The sequence below is a fragment of the Melanotaenia boesemani genome, chromosome 18, assembly GCF_017639745.1.
Source record: "Melanotaenia boesemani isolate fMelBoe1 chromosome 18, fMelBoe1.pri, whole genome shotgun sequence".
NCBI classification, from domain to species: Eukaryota; Metazoa; Chordata; class Actinopteri; order Atheriniformes; family Melanotaeniidae; genus Melanotaenia; species Melanotaenia boesemani.
Genome location: NC_055699.1, coordinates 2,982,994 through 3,000,988, shown reverse-complemented (window position 1 = coordinate 3,000,988; position 17,995 = coordinate 2,982,994). Strand labels below are relative to the sequence as shown.

Here is a 17,995-nt window from a genome sequence, read left to right as displayed (position 1 = left end):
CCCGTTCACACACATATGGCAACCACAAGCAATTTGGGTTTCGGTATCTTGCTCAGGGACCCCTCGACATGAGCATGTCAGGCCGAGGATCGATCCAGCAACCCTCAGGCTACAAGGTGACCACTCTACCCACTGATCCACGCCGCTCCACAGCCCTATGGGGAAATTCATAATATAGACATTAAAGTACAATTAACTATTTAAAACCTGACACAGAAAATGGGGAGAAAAGTCTTTTTTGGGACATTTAACAAAATGTAAAAACAAAATAAATAAAAAAAAAAATAATAATTTTTTGCATGTTTATGCTTTTCACTGTGTAATATATCAAAATTTTTGTAGTGCAAAGACAGCCGCTAGAAGCAGAAAACAAGTATCAGATTGTGGACAACAGGGTTTTGAGCAAAGCTTTTATAGTAAAGTTATATAAAAGGACTCAGAAACTGTACATATTAAATATAATACATACAGAATTAAAGAGTAAACTGGTTGTAGCTATAGCACAAAAAAGAGACGTGCTTGAAAACTATAGTCAGACTCACATGCTTGTGTCAGGTGTGTGTGTTTAATCTCTTTAGAGCATGCAAGATTGGTGTGAATATGGTATTATCTTCTACCTCAGGGTTGTTAAATATAAATATATTTCAGAGATATGATCCATTTCTCTGCTCTTAATGATTTCTCTTCCCATATCCTGAAGAATTGTTCCTAACCACATGTTGACCCAATGAATAAAACATCATCTTACTCACTTATAGCTATTTTTTTTAACATTTCTGAATACTTGAAACTTCTTTTTGCAAATAAAATCCAATTAAATGGGGAACAACATGTGGCATTTCCAGTTAAAATAGAAGTGAAATTAGAGTCAGGTGTTTCCAGTCAGTGGGTGTCTTGTTCTATCAAAGTCTTCACATCCCATGCTTGTGGAAGTATTATTCCAACAAATAATGGAGATTTTTGAAGAGCTCAGGAGTTGACGTTGATCACGTTAGGAACAAAACCAACACTACACTTCACCAATTCAGTGTTTAAAGATAAAGAAAGAAAAAAGTCAACCAGGAAAGATCCATCTATGTGTAGGAATAACATAACTCGCTGACATGCATGAATCCACCATGCAGTAAAATGTCAGCCAGAAGTAGAACGCTGACACCAAAAGGAAAGCTGCTGCACATCTAGGTTGCCAGAAATCAGATGAAAACATATTTACTGCATAGATGGAATCAAAATAGAACTTGTTGGAAACTTCGTTATGTTATTCCAACCTGACTGTGAAGCATGGAGGTGGTAGTATCAGGATTTGGGCCTGGTTTGCTCCATTGGGGTCGGGATGGTTTTCCATCAGTTATATGATACTATATTGTGAACAATAAATATGAGAAAGATAACTGAAATTGTCAAGACTTTTCTTTAATTCTGCTGAGCTTTTTTACTTTGGTGCCTTCTAACAAAAGGCTAATTTGGCATCTGTCCCGCATCTTGTTTCTTCTTATTCTTATCCCTTGCTGTCACTTTCTTTTTTTTCCTCGCTTCCTTTGATAATGTTGTCTTGGTTGTTTTTCTGGGTATTTTGTTTGTTTGTTTGTTTTTCATAAATTGGCCATGGTGCGTGTTCAAGTTGCCAGTGTACTGATATCCAGTTAAAGTAAAATGTTATGTGATGCGCAGACTGGAAAAAAAAAAAAAGTGAAATAGAGTTTGTCAGCCTTGGGACACTTTATGGCTACAGGAAAATGCATAATAAATGTCCTTTTGGCATCAAAACACAAAACAAGTCAGAAGCAGAGCTTTAATTTTAAAAACCTATGACGCATTGCTTTGATAAAAAAGTGGGTCATGAAGCAACAGTCATTTTAAACAGAAAATATTCTAAAAAAAAAAAGTATGTACAACATTTCTTAATACCCATCACATCAAGATGAGTAAATACTTTTCATTAAACAGTGAAATGTCTCAATTACAACATTTCCTGTTTTCATTGTTAGCCGCGGTCTCAAACCTCTTTTCTGCAGTGAATAAAATATTGGTTTATGTGATTCACAAATTACATTTTATTCTTTTTTACGGTGTCTCAAAGTTTTTGTAAGTAGTATTGTTAAAAAATTTAGCTTCATGCAGCAACGTCAAAGCCCTGATCTTAATCCAAAAGAAGTGTCATGGAAGAAGCAGCTCATGTTTTAGAGTTGAAGCTTATCTGTAGGGAAAAATGGGCTAAATTTAGTTCAAGCTGATGTGCATGACTGATCAAAAAGTACTGGAAACATATATTTGATGTTATAAAAACGTAAAAGAGTGAAAGTTGATATATTCTTTTCATGTATACATTTTTATTCTTTTTACTAAATAAACAAAGGACTTTTTCTATTTTCGTCTCAGCTGTCTAACTGAGGTAAACAGGATATCAGCCCTCAATTTTCATTGTATGAAATCAACCAGGTGGCAAAAATTGAAACAAAAATAGAACTACTGTGTGGTATTTTTGCTCTCCTGAGAGCAGTATACTCATTTCATGGTATTGATCTTGAGGTCTAACATCCTGTGGGACCCTGACCTTCACATGGAGGATCAATCCCTGAAGCTTTTACCTGTCGTGCACTTACACATTTGCATTTTTATTGTCTACACATTACAAGTTGATTACACACTGCAGCCTCCACTCTGTTCCCCTGCTAACTGCATTATTTAAAAAAAAAAAGAATCCACCCACTCCCATTTTTGAAGCATTATTTGTTGAATATATTCTTCTAACCCTCGAACGGGAGTTAATTATCTGAAGTGCCCTAGCACAAAATGATGTGTGACTCTCTGTGGTGTTTGTGTTGTACCATCCTCACTTGCAGCCTTTGGGAACTGTTTGTGTTTTCATTAAAGTTAGGCACCCACCACCCGTGGCTCTGAGTACATTAATGATGTAAACCTGGTTGCATGCTTGCAGTTAAGGTCATGCTTACTGTAAGATCTCTATACCTTCCAAAGCAAAACGAAAACAGTGTAAGAAAACACAGATCCTGAAAGAGACCCACAAACAATTTGCAATGGGCACATTCGCTAGAATAACTTCAGGAAATGATGGATGCATTCCCACCCAGCAGTTTAGTTAATCAAGCACAATGTTTCATATATATATATATGGTGTCTATTTAATTACATTTATTATAATAGCTACAGTGATCTTAAAACTGCACTAAACTTCCTGTGATACTAACAAAGTTAAATGTTGTGTGATGGAACGAAGGGAACATAAAGAACACTGGTGAATGTAAAGGTCTCCATCAGCACCACAGCTGGCCAGCCTGCGTCACTATCAACAGGGACACTGAATCTGTGTGTGAAGCCAGCTGGTGGGAGCTGAAATAAGAGATGATCAGGAACCAAAGATAACCTCTAATTAAGTAGCGTGTAGAGTGTTGATTCAGTGAGTAAGTGGGTAAGCGAGTGAATCTTTCACTTGACCCATCATCCCTCATTTTCCAGCACCTGATTTAGAGTAAAAGATGGATCAATAGATCATAATAATTCATATCTTGAGATATTTACTATAGCACTTAAGCCTATCTGTCACTCTCACCCCCTCAATAATTTTTCTATATAATTACTGTTATTTAAACGAGCTGTTCAGTAGTGTGGTTGAATGTCACCTTACCTTTTCACAGACACACATGCCCTCTGTTGTTTTGTTGTTTACATGCATATTTTCTGTATTTTTAAAGGCAGTGGTTGCTGTGTTCATATTTTTACAGTTAGAATATCAGAGCTGTCTGAAACATAACTATTTTAAAGATATAAAAGACTTAGAACCATGTAAAAAAAATGTACTTCTCCAGTCACAGATAAATGTAAAAAGTAATGTAGCCTTTACAATGAGATAGCAAACACATGACATACGGTGTCATTATTTTAACATACACTAACCCTTGGCTTTTTTTGTTTGTTTGTTTGTTTTTGTAGTGTAAGCAGAATATTTGTCACATTAAAACATTATTTTGTGCAGATCATTGTGCACTGTTTTAGGTTGAACACGTATTTAAACTTGGAAACTCTTGGCCAACTGACAGACTATTATCACAACAGCTGGGATGTGTTTGACTGCTTGAATTCAGAAAGAAGCATATCCCTTAAAAATACCCCAGCTTTCATTTTAGTAGTAAAGAACCAAAAGTTGTTGAAAAAGACAGGTCAACAAATTTTAAATGTTGGGAAATAAAATGGCTGAACTCAACATTAACTCAAAAGAAGGGTGAGGTCGTTGGCTCAAGATTGGTAGATAATTGTCTCCCCAATATTGATGTCCATTAGCCACACAGAACTCAGATCCACTCACATGCACTCTTGCATGCACATACACATTCAGAATTAACATTTGATCCCTTTGCTTTCCTCCTGCACTGAATCTAGATTCCCAGCACTTAGTATTGATTATTAAAGGAAGGTTTTTAAAAGTGAAGGAGGGCAGAAACTGATCTTACTCTTTATGTATGCTGGCATTAAGAGAAACCTGTCTAAGGATCAGGGCCAGACACTTCCAAGAAGCCATGCTGATGGAAAGTGCAGTGCCAGAAGAGCTTGTGTAATGAATTTCTGCACAGTACCGTGAGACATATTAGGGTTGCGGCTGTGTTTGAAGACACTGACTGTACTAATTTCTTTATCCAAATATGACTTTGGCATTGATTAGAGAATCAGTGATTTACCTTGTTGGATAAGTCAGTGATTATAGTAAATGATCTTGAACTCAAATGAACTTTGGTGAGAAGGTGATCTGTCCAAATAATTGACTTGCATACCAAGGATTAAAATGATCTTGTCAGTGCTCCCAGTCCTGATTCAAATTCCTGAATGCTCCATAATACCATCCATCCATCCATCCATCCATCCATGTTCTACTACTTATCTGGGGTTGGGTCCCAGGGGCAGCTGCCTAAGCAGGGTCGCCCAAACTTCAGACTTCCATATTTGGCCGCATTTGCCAGCTCTTTCGGGGGATCCCAAAGTTTTCCAAGGCCAGCTGAGATATGTAGCCCCTCCAATGTGTCCTGGGTTTTCCCCAGGGTCTCCTTCCAGTGGTGCATGCCCAGAATACCTCACCAGGGAGCCAGTTAGAGGAGAGCATCTCAACCTATCTCTGAGCCCAGCCACCCTGCAGAGGATACTCATTTCATTTGCTTAAATTCGCCATCTTGTTCTTTCGGCCACTACCCACACCCCAACTGCTTCACACTTGGTTGCGAATTGCTCCAGCACACAGCTGAAGATCACGACCTGATAAAACCAATAGAAACACATCATCTGCAAAAAGCAGAGACCCAATCCTGAAGCCACTAAATCAGAACACCTCGCCTATGCCTAGAAATTTCTTTCCATAAAAGTTATGAACAGGATCAGTTAAAAGGGCCTGACTTGGTGGAGTCCAGCCCTCACTGGAAATGATTTCGACATACTGTCGGCAATATGGACCAAGCTGTGGCACTAGTCGTACAGGGACCAGACAGCTCATACAATAGGGTCCGGTACTCCATACTCCCAGAGCACCCCCAAAGGAACTCCCATATCCTTACCAGGAGCCTAAGGGTCCACTTGGACAAAAACCACACTGCTCCTCCTGAATAAACCTAAACAGGGAGGCTTAGGAGTGTGATCCCCTGTAGTTGGAGAACACTAGAACCTCTAGTCCCCCTTCTTGTAGATGGGGACCGCAACCCACCAGTCTGCCAGTCTGGAGGCCCTGTCCCTGATGTCTACACAGTGCTGCAGAGGCATGTCAACCAAGACAGCCATATAGCTTGAAAAACCTTAAAGAATTATGTGCGTATCTTGTCCACTCCTGAGGCTCTGCCATTGAAAAGCTTTTTAACCACCTTGACAACCTCAGCCCCAAAGACAGGGTAAAGGTAAAGGTAGAGCTATTGATAGATAGATTGATTGATAGGTAAATGTTGCGATATTGATAGGTAGAGTTAGAGGTGGGTAGAGGTAGACATATAGATGGGTAGAGAAAGAGGCAGAGATATAGACTGGTAGCATTAGAGATAAAGATGGGCAGAGCTAGGGATATAGAGAGGTAAAGAGAGATAGCGATATATATACACTACCAGTTAAAAGTGCAAAATGAAGCAACGCCTACCAGGGAGTTAGCAACTTGAGATGCCTTGCTGCATCCAATGTGATCTGCTTCAAACATTCATGCTACATATCAACCATACCCACCCAATCTGGGTGGTCTAACTAAGCTGCATACTTCCTCCCTTGCTGCCATCACCCCAACATCTACCTCTAAGCTCCAGTTAAAAATTAAAATACTGTTTAGCATTCACTTCAATATTTAATTGATTAAATAACATGCATGCGCAAGGAGTGATGGGACTGGAGCCTAACCCCAAAACTACAATGTTTGATACAGCTTTTATCCATCAACTTGTGAGTTGTCTGGCTGAGCTAAATCTAATGGGAAGGTGTGACCAGACTTTTAACTGCTACTGTACCCATTAACTTTGTATGGTATGTATGTGTCTACAGACCTGTATATGCCTGTATATAGCACAATATATATGTACTGAAAGAGAGACAGATGTCTGGTGTAATATTTTTCAAAACTTTATTACCATCAATGTTGACTGATGCTCTCTGGTTTCTGTTATTTGGTAAATGTTAAACCTCATATGAGTACATTAAAAACTTGTCCATTGGAGTTTTGACAGATTACACAAACACCAGCAGGTGAGATCACACCATGAAAGAGAATTTCAAACTGCTAAATGGGATGAGAACTGTTCATTCAGATCATGTGTAGCCTAACCTCGAGAGAGGAATGCCGTTGATAACACCTCCTTCTCATCACAAGCAACACCAGCATTAAACCGGCATGTGATCGAGATCCAGCTGCTATGCAGTTTATCTAAAAAGGAGTCATGAGCTGTGTTTTCCCCCGGTGCATTTTTATTCTTCTTTCTGTGCCCTCTTTTGGCCCTGTGGACTCAAATGTGCGTCAGCAAGTTGCTCAGCGTCTGCCTGCCTGTTATCGTTTTATCAGCTTCTGATCCTCTGCGCTTTTATTTTAAAAAAGTACTGAAGAACAGTCACGCCTTCTTTATCTTAAATCGATGGGTTTAGGTATGTTTTTGTTTCCAGTGATGACACCTGTTCTGTAACATTTACAACTCAGCATTCATTATTTGCTGTGCACCACATTTAGTTTTGTAAGCTGAGTCAACTTTAAGGTGTGTTGTTTGAATCAGAAATTTTTGTTTGGTCGGCCAGCAGATGATGATGATGACGGTGATGTGGGCTATCGTTCTTCCCTTGGGCCCCCTCTGTCCCTTAACTGACTCAAACCTAGTGAGCACTAATATCCACATGCCTGCATCTTTGCTGCTGCTTGAGGGAACATATTAATGCCTCAGCTAATCCGATTACCATTAACAATCCCACAGGGGAAATCGCTGCACATCTGCAGCAGTCAGATAATTATGTTGCCTCAGATGTTTCTTTCTTTTTCTTTTTTTGTATGTTTGTTCTGCTTCTTTTTTTATGTCTGTGCAAGACCGTCAGTGCTTCTTTATTTTATTTTATTTATTTATTTATTTATTGGGAAGTGTGGATCTCCATGAGTTTGTGGGTTTTTGCAGCAAACATGGGTGGATACCCTCCTCCCACGTCTTAAGGGCAAGCTTTCTATGATGTTACCAGGCTCATATGTTTTGTTTGACTAATGCCAAGTATGGTTATAAAATATCACTGATGGTGTTACTAATAGTTATATCAGTCATATGTATTCTTAAACACTGAAAAAACAAAAACAAGTTAGACTCACATTAATGAATGTAAATATAATTTTTTTTTCTCCTCAAATTTCATCTTCTGAAAGTTGTATCTGAGACATCATTGAACATGTTGCTATTTCTGTAGCATAATTTCATTACTATGCAATGACTGCAAAATGAAGGTTTGTTTCCATGCATAGCTCTAAGGAAATCCAAGTTCTGACTGAACCTTGGTATATATTTAAAGCTCTTAAGTACAGTAGCAGTGCATTGAGGTTGAGCCAGCTCTCTTTGCTTTTTGATAAGATGTTTCTTTTAGATTTATGCAACAAAGGCAGAAAAAATAATAAAAAAGTTCTTAAACTTGTGACACCCATTTCAAACCAGTTATAAGTGCTGTTTAACCTTTGAAAACCTGACATCCCCTAAAATGGGGAAATGGTTAAAGTGTACTAAAAAGATTTTTTTTCTGCTTCTCTTTATCAGAGGTGGTCTTTGCAGTGACAATGTTCACAGAGGATTAGAGCCACAGCTGCATCATTATAAAGGGATATTCATTTATCCCAAAAGTGTCTGGGTTTTCCTTTTTTCTAGGCAAGCCTGAAACTTTTTTCATTTGTTCTTTGTGTCATTTTAATTTATTTTTCACCAGTAACACATATACTGATATTTACACATCTTAAGAAATCTCAGTTCCCTTATTATGACTCCAAAGGTATCTACTGTATATAAACATTGTGACTGCAGAGAATAGACTCATTTAATTTTGGGTATATAGTTTTCAAACAGTGGCCTAAACCTCAAGGCGCGTGGCTCAAAGGCTTAAAATCTGATCACATTTCTAAGATTACAGAAAATGTAAAGGCAGCATATTAACTTGTGCAGGTTCTGTTCATATGCAGCAACTGTTCATCTCAGCAACACCCCCCTGTTTTGCAAGTTTATGTTTTTCCTCTTCTTCTAGGGACCAAGGAGGATGGGTCAGGGTGATGCTTTACCCCTGTAGAATGAAGGGGTAGGGCCTAAGTAGCAATATTTAGCCTTTATTATGCACACAGCAGCATTTAGATTTCAGGTCAACAAGCCCTGCTAAGACCTTTCAAACAGATTGCTTGATCTTGTTGAGCAGAGAGAAAGAACACTTGCCATTTTTCAAACATGAATAAGAGCTTATTAAAGCCTTAAAAAAAGAGTAACAGCTGCTCAGTTTGCATCTTAACTGATGCAAGGCAGCTGAGTAAACTCCATCTGCTGATCAAGATTGAAAGGAAAAAGTTAAAAGCTCCTGAAGTTGTTGACTTTATAGTTAAACTTATATTCCCTTTGGTCAAGGACACGCATTGGTGCTTAATTTTACAGTATTATAAATTCTCTTTGATGATTAAGAGATGGCACAGAGTGTGTGTGAACTGTGTAAACTAATGTTATAAATGGGTTGTGTGGGAAAATGAAGCTACAGCAAGTTAATGGGCATCATGGTCACACGGTAAACTAAACAATATAAAGTGTGTTGTGCTGTTGTTACATGCCAGAGAACATTTAGAACAAGCTAGCATTTAAAAGTGATTACTCCACTTTTATAGAGCTGTCCACTGTCAGTATAATGAGGCAGCAACTTCCCATGACTTTGACTTTAATTTCCCAGGGATAGAAGCCCCATTATCATTTAGATGAAAAACTCTCACAGCTGGGTGGCTCTCCTTTGTTTCTTTTCCCTTTTCACCTTTATTATCAAGTGCTTCTTCTTTCCTCTCACAGGTTGGGATTCTCTATTTCCAGCCGAGTGTTTTCCGTTGCATCCTGCTGCGTTGGGTTCGACTGCTGGGCTTTGCTACAGTCTATGGGACACTAACTCTTAAGTTGTACAGGTACTGCACACACAGCTACACAAACACATTTGTCCAACATCATTGTCCATCCCAAGAAGAGCTGTTTGGTATACATTGACCTCTATGAGTGCAATTACATCCTGAAGTGTCAAGACTGCTTCCATCTCACCAGACTTTAAACATCTAGGACTGGATTTACTGCCTTGACAGGTGGAGACGAGTGTTGCCAAGTTAGGTAATTAAGAAAACGCCGGATTCATTGGCTCTGGCTGATGTCCATATTTTACAGAAGACTGAGAGATGGTGGGCAAACTGAGAGATGAATGTGTGTGGTCAGAAGAAAAGAAAGGATGCATTGATAGGGAGCAAAGAGAAGTGTTATCCAGCAGTGAAAAGCTGCTAATGACACAGAAGGTGTTCTGTATTTAAAACGATTAACCTGAAATTGATTATCTATGGGTTGTTTTGGTCAAGTAAAAGTGCAGAAAGTAGAGTTACTGATTAAGAGGATGCAGCTGAGTAAAACCTTCAAGGTGCAAGTTGACGTATTGCACAGATGCATTTTTTATGGGGTCTCATTAGTGGACAATTTCATCAATGTCCATGAAGGGCAGAGCCTAAGAATAGCAGTGGATGGTCACGTGTTTAAGCCAAGTTAAATGTGTGTTACATAATATGCGTGCTTGTACAATAAGTGCAGGAAGCTGTGATGTGAGAAAGACTTGAGGGCCCACTTAAAAGTAAACCAGTTAATAACTGGTTAAAAATTGAGAAACATTCATGCACTTTCACTTTGAAAAATCACGCAATGACCTAAACATTCATTCGCAGGAACATGTAAAAAGAAATTGTGAAAGGAGTGTCATCTGACCCCTCATTTCCACCGGGTGTGTGTACGCCATGGTCTTGTTCTAACCTCCGTGGCGTGTCAATCCACACCCTAGGAGCGTGTCAGGTGCGGAGCACCCACGAGTCCACCAGCTGGATCCGTGAGATCACAAAGTCACAGAAGAATTGGAGAATCTTGTGATTCTCCACTTCCAGGATAAACGTCTCGCCATCTATGATGAAAAAAAAAAACAAAAAAAACACTGAGACCCCCTGACCGATTAATGACGTAATGTTTACATAGTTCAGCAGCACAAATCTGCATGGGGGCTTTTATTTTGAAAAAGGGTTGTCTGATTTGGTCCTGTCTTCGCCTATCTGAACTGCTGATTTTGACGCGTTCTGGGTATGTGCTCTGTTAATAATAGCCTGCGAGTAAGTTTAGTGGAGAGCCACTACATGGTGCTTCTGGGATGCTTCTGACGAGCCGCGGCACACCCAGTGTGGACCAAACCAATGACTAAAACGGCTGCAAATAGCAGCGGAGGCCCCGGCTCAGCCGTAGTGAGGCGCACACGCACCCGGTGAAAATGTGGGGCGAGTCTTACACAAACTACACTGTAAAAAAAAACAAAAAACAAAAAGCTGAATAAAAAAGAAAGGTCATTTTGCGGTAGCTGAAAAAAAGCATTGTGTGAAAATACAGGAAAAACAAACTAATTAAAAAACTAACTAAACAACAACTAATTAAAAATTACATAATAATAATAATAATAATAATAAAAAAGAAACACTTTAGACCTTTACTTTCCTGTGGGCTCTTTGGTTTTATCTCAGCTGTTTAACGTGTAATGAAAAATGTTATCATATATTATGAGTCAGTTTTTTGCTGGTCTGGGGAGTTAAACCTGGGTCCTCCCAGCCCCTGGTCCACCTCTTTAGGCAAGGCAAGGCTATGTACAAGGCAGTTCAAAGTGCTTTACATAAAATATTACAGCAGGGTGCAGAAAGCAATACATATGCATAAAAAATAAAACAATAAAAAAATTACAATTAATTCAATAAAAACAGAAAGAAAAAGCTAAAATAAAATTGATAAAATGCAAGAAATAAAGTTCCAGTATGGGGAAAGACAGTATTAAAACATGATCAAGTTTAAAGATTCGAGCTTAAAAGAACCAGATATAGATTTTGAATTCTAAATAAAAACTACTGAAATGCAGCCGAGAACAGGTGGGTCTTCATCTTGGATTTAAATAAACCGAGTGTGCTTTCTGGGAGTTTGTTCCAGACATGTGGAGCATAGAAACTGAATGCAAGCTTCTTCATGTTTGGTTCTGACTCTAGGAACTGATAAGAAACTGGATCCAGATGACCTGAGGGTTCTGGTAGGTTGATACTGGGTCAAGAGGTCAATGATGTATTTTGGTCCTAAATCATTCAGAGCTTTATAGACGAGCAGCATTCTCTGACGGACCGGCAGCCAGTGTAAAGTTCTCAGAGCTGGACTGATGTGGTCCACTTTCTTGATCTTAGTGAGGACTCGAGCAGCAGAGTTCTGAATAAGCTGCAGGTGTCTAATTGATGTTTTAGGTAGAACCTGTAAAAACACTGTTACAATAATCAAGCCGACTAAAGATGAAAGCATGAACTAGTTTTTCCAGGTCCTGCTTAGACATCAGATCTTTTACCCTTGATATATTCTTAAAGTGATAGTAGGCTGACTTTGTAATTCCCTTAATGTGTTTCTCAAAGTTAAGGTCTGGGTCCATCACTACACCCAGATTTCTGGCCTGGTTGGTGGTTTTTAGGTGTATAGACTGAAGTTCTGCGGTGACCTTTAATCGTTTCTCTTTGGCTCCAAATACAATCACCTCAGTTTTGTTTTTGTTTGACTGAAGAAAGTTTAGACACATCCAGTCATTAATCTCCTCAATGCATTTCCCAAGAGCCTGTATGGGGCCTCGATCTCCTGGTGACATTGTAATATATACCTGTGTGTCATCTACGTAGCTATGGTAACTAATTTTGTTTTTCTTTATAACCTGTGCCAATGGGAGCATGTAGATGTTAAACAGAAGAGGCCCCAGGATCGAACCTTGGGGAACTCCACATGTAATTCTTGATGTAAAGTTACCTATTAACACAAAGTACTTCCTATTCTCTAAATAAGATTTAAACCAGTGTAGCACAGTACCAGAGAGGGCCACCCAGTTCTCCAGTTTTTTAAGCAATATATTATGGTTGACTGTATCAAATGGGGGTTTCAGGTTATATTTAATTTTATTTTGCATAAGGTTTCTCATGTTTCTTAAATCAAAAGAATAACATTAATTTGTCAGTGTTTTGTGTTTATTAATTTAATCATTACATTTTCCAACAGCGCAGGTGATGCGTTACGTTGTGCTGTGAGCCGCATAAACAGAAATTACTTTATTTGTTGCTTTTTTGTGGTTATAAAGAACTTTCCTTCCCTATAGGAGATATGTCTGGTTGTATCAGCTGTGTACAGTAGTAGCAGAATGTCTTTGGGAGGCTCTGCTATGCACTAATATAAATACCCGTGCACGTGACTTGTGAAGTTTTAGTGCATGCCCAATAAGACTGTATGTAATGTGAACCTTGTGTGTACTATATAACAGTATAAATCCACTGTGAAATACAGAATATTAAGAGTTTTAAGTATTTATATTATTAATTACATTTTAGTAAAATTATGATGAATTTGAAAACGCATCTTTTTTGTTAAATTAATTTATATTTCTTTTAAAAGAAAGGGTGTTTTATGTATTTTTATGTTATTTTACATGAGACATTAAAATTTGCAGGGTATTTCCATAATCTTATTACTATCTCTCATTTCTTCCAAAATACAGGAAAAAAACTGTAAAATAATAAAAGTAAAATGGAAGATTTTTTTTTTCTCAGTGTAGTATTATGGAAAGAAAACATAATAAAAAGAGTTATCATTTATCATGTTAACTGTAAGAGCAGGCAGGGGCCAACACTAGGAGAAGATGGAGCCTTTTAATGGTTTGGATCCATATGAGAGTGGACCAGTGATCCTGATCCATGAACTCCGTTAAACACACCCAGTGTGTTCTGCCATTGTGTGTATTTGTGCCCGCATAATTCAGGCACATACCTGTTTTGCAGGTGAATGTGTTCAGGAATTTATGCTAGCAAATTGTGCTAATATAGTAATTCAAACAAATGTGGAGTCAGATTCGTTACACAGGCTGTCTTGCACCTGTCTTACAGTATTTAGCACTTGTTTTCAAATTCTTGCTCATCTTGACTACACATGGACTGAGGTTATTTGTTTAATTTAGATAAAGAAACAATAGATTTTATTGATTAAGATCAGAATCTCTGTTGGATATACATGTAAAAAAGCTTCACATGAAAGCTGTGATTGTTCGTCATTATTCTCTATTAATGTGTAATTGTAATTAACATCATGTGCAAACAGCAAACACTTAGAAAGAGCCTAATTTCACTCTTGACAAAACCTTCAATTTATTCAGGCCTTTACTGCAGTTCTTTGCTCATCTCTAAATCAAGAAAAGTCTAGTTTTGATTAAATATATTCTGTAACATTCATCCATCATGACAACCTTCTCTAGCTGCCAGTTTCCACAGTGATGCTGATTGTGACTGGACCACAAACACGTAAAGTTTCATCAATGTGCTTTAAGGGTAAAGCCTAAGAATAGCAATGGCTGGTCGATGGATGGATTCACTCATTATCTTGGAAATCTCTAAAGAAATTAGTTGTCTCTCAAGGGAAAAGTAGAAATGGATTTTAGCTTTGATGTGACCAAATGACATCAAAGGTTTTCTTTGCCCTAAATTGTTCACTACTGTGAGTTTCCTTTAGGTTTTTACTCATGGAATCAATACATTTCTGTCTTTGGTGACCTTGAATTATTTGAGATTTCCAAAAGAATGGCTGGTGGTGTTTTTATTAAAAAAAAATAAATAAAAATAAAATCCAATGTTGTTGGGACCACTGATCCTTGGAGGCCAAAGGTAAAGTTCTTAGTCATGAGACGACATAAGTTTGTGTTGGACTTGTGTTAAGGTTTAAGTTAGATTTTAAGTCGTAACAGATGGGACCACCAGAATGATTTCAAATACTTTGTGGGGTGTTTCTGTGTTTGTTTATCTGTGGACAGAAACTATCAATACCACAGTGCTGCAAACATGCAAGATATAGTCATAAAGTTTTGCAGGATTGTAGGTAAGAACATAGCAAATACTTATTTTAAAATGGTAAATGGTGTGGTCCTTGTGTGCTGAGGGCACTATATGTCTACAGGAACCATGTTTGACCACAGAACTAATGTTCCATTATTTAGTTTGTAACTTCCCCCAAAAAAGTATCTTTAACAGATGTAGAAACATGTCATATTTTTGAACAAACAGCAGTGTTAGATGGATACCAGCATAAAACCAGAATCAAGGAATCATGCAGGAAGACAGAAATAAATTCTGTGGATCCCTTTCAAAGACAGATTTTACTAATTTAACTCATAAGCCAGCACTAAGTGCTGGCAGGATTCAACAGGATCATTTTTCCATCTTGATGATTTGGTGCTGCAATAAAAACCCTGAGCAAGAGGAACATTTGGTGCATGTGCTTTGCTGAGGATTCAGTGGTGCGAAGCTACACCCGGTCAGTATTTGTACACCAACCAGAGTTCAGAGAAGAGAAGACAAAAGTTGCACTTTTATACTTTATATGTTCATATTTGTACTCACAAATAAGTCTTAAAACATAAAAAAAATGCCATGGGTTCTTGAGAAATATGGAAAACCAAGACAAAAAACCAACGAACTGAAAGAAGTGTAAAAAAACAAACAAAATAAAACCAATCATAAATGTTTTATTAGTAATAAGAGTGAAAAACAATGACATGGACGCATTTCCAAAGTGAGCTTTTCCTCCACAGGGTGCTGAAGGTGTTCCTGTCCCGTACAGCCCAGAGGATCCCCTACATGACCAGCTGGCGAGTGTTGCGTCTGCTGGGCATCATCCTGCTCATCGTCTGCTGGTTCCTGGTGGCTTGGACATCTGCTGTCTGTCAGAATCCAGACAGGAAATTGGCTCTAATCGACGTGGGCTACACGCCCGATGGGCTTCAGTTCAGCATGTGCCTCCTGGATCGCTGGGACTACATGATGGCTGTCGGTAAGCCCTGAACAGGTTTAAATACACCTCACTCTGTGAAAATACAAAAAAAAAAAAAAAGACATAGGATATTTGATGAATCGTTGGCATGAAATCAGGAGGTAATTTGTTTGGCATCATTGCACTGGGAGTAGAGAGAGACGAGGTAAGAGTGAGTGATGAGAGAAGGCTGGATGAGTGGGATGGTGTGTTACCATGTACATTTGGCAGAGCACATATCTTTCCCAGAAGAAGATATTAATCCTTTGCACTGGTGCAACTGTTTTTGGATGCTTTCTTGCATGGAGCAGGGGGCAGGCAGCAGCAGAGGAAGGCATAAGAGAAATCAAAGATGCTCAGAGGGAAGCAGCATCTTGCGTTGAGCAAACCTGTTCTCAGCTTTCTGCCTGCTGGCTCAGACTCTGTGAGAGTAACAACGTACTTTTTGACTTCAGAGCAAACAGATGGACTCCCTAGCAGAGCCCCCACGCTGGGGTATTGTATTTTTATTCTATTTATTAGATGGTAAAAATAGTTTGTGCGAGTCAGCTCTGACTCCACCTGAATACAGGTCATAATTTACACAAACAGCGACGTAATAAATCTTGTAGTTTTAGAAAAATACACCTGCTTTGGCTTATAGTCAGTGCTCTAATTCAGTACAGTCCTCTATGCTTTATTATATTCGTCACCGAAAAGCAACCCCACAAAGGAAGTGAGATCCCAACAAATTGAGCTCTGTTATGAGACTGTAACCATGCTCAAAAGTCAAAGAATTAAAAACTGCTATAAATCAGTTGTAAAGAGTTTATCCTCAAAGTTATTTCATTTAATGGGATACAGTTCTGTGCAAAGGTCCTCAACCACTCGTTCATTATATTTTGACTGGTTACCAAAAAAGGTCCAGCAAACTAGTCTGTGGCACATTCAAGTACTAACAACTGTGTAGGTTTATTCCATTCGATCCTACGAGGATCGCAGTCTTGCAGGTTTTTAATGTGTCCCTGCTCTAACACACATGACTCAAATTAAATGCATCCAGCAGCCAAGAAGTTCTGCACAGTCACTCATTAGTTTGAGCCCTGGTTTAACTGATCTCACTCAACTGATCACACTCAATTTGTATTCAGTATTCAAACCAGTGGCATTTATTTATCATGTATATGTGAACCAGCACATACATAACACTTGTCTATTCTACATTCAATTCTACAGTCATTTAGCAGACGCTTTTATCCAAAGCAACTTACATTTGAGACTGAATACTGAATAATCTAACACTGAATAAGCTAACAATTGATGTGTTAAAATCAGGCTGCAAAAAGGCTTTTTAGCACAAAACTATTGATATTTTAAAGATTTTACTGCAGCATAAAATGAGGGACTTTAAAGAACTGATATGGAAAAATGAAATAATACGATGCAGGGATTAAATAAATACTTCAAGTAAGAAGTAAAGGTTCAAATTAAATAAATTATAAACCTTATTTACTAACTTTTCATAGAATATTTTATGAGTTGCCAGTCACTAACATGACAAAACTTTTCTGCATCTGTAGCTCTTTTTTGCTCGTTTCATTCTTCTGTTGTTTTTGAAAAACTCCACTGATTTATCCACAAGCATTGGCTGTTTGAGTTCTTGATGTCGCTGTAGTGTTAAAGGCCTTCATGTTACAACCTGGACTCTCATCTCTGCCTTCTTACCTCCATTTACAAACCGTATGTGAAGAATTGGATGGTACTTGTAAGTTTTTGCCTGATAGGGGCCTTTGGGACCACTTTCGTCTTATTTTTTTTTTCTGTTAACTTTTCCATAACTTTTGCTACTGGCTAGGTGAACTTCTTCTTCCACTTTTTGGAGTTTGATAAACAACTGACAGATGCATTACTGCCACCAAGTGGTGGGAAGCTGCATTCCAACTGAGCTTTGCATTGATAACTGTAAAATCTCTTGTGTCTTAAATTGTTAACTTATCCGATCCTGCAAACCTCGCAGCCACCAGGTGCAAAAATTAAGCTTTTTTTTGCAGCCCTCTAGATAGCGCCCAAGATCCAAGTGTGGGCCGCCCCCCCTTAGTTAAAAATTGTTATAATAAAATATGCAAACAAATGGAAATGCAGCCAAATTGCAGTTTGTACAATTTCAATGAGCTTTAAAGTCTTTTTTTTTTGTATGAGCACTTTATTCTTCAAGACAGCTTATCATGCATCATGCTAAAGAAGAGGACCCGAAAACAGTATCAGTAGGGGAAAGCAAGCTCCTCTGAGAACAGTTTATTCTATTTCAACATAAACAAAGGTTTTGCTGATGCAGGGAGTTCAAAAGGTTAAGATTACAACAAATCTGGTTCTTTCAAGCAAAATATAAAGAAATGAGGGTGGCTCAAGGCTTTTGCCCAGTACTC

The 17,995-nt window shown here is 38.3% G+C and overlaps 1 protein-coding gene across 1 annotated transcript in view; it reads left to right on the top strand.

The window, feature by feature from the left end:
- Positions 1-17,995, top strand: part of gpr158a (G protein-coupled receptor 158a) — a 102,540-nt gene that overhangs the window by 72,491 nt on the left and 12,054 nt on the right. Inside the window, exons 6-7 of the mRNA XM_041968525.1 lie at positions 9,519-9,628; positions 15,373-15,611. Of these exons, the coding sequence (XP_041824459.1) occupies positions 9,519-9,628; positions 15,373-15,611 (349 nt within the window). The remainder of the gene's footprint in view (positions 1-9,518; positions 9,629-15,372; positions 15,612-17,995) is intronic.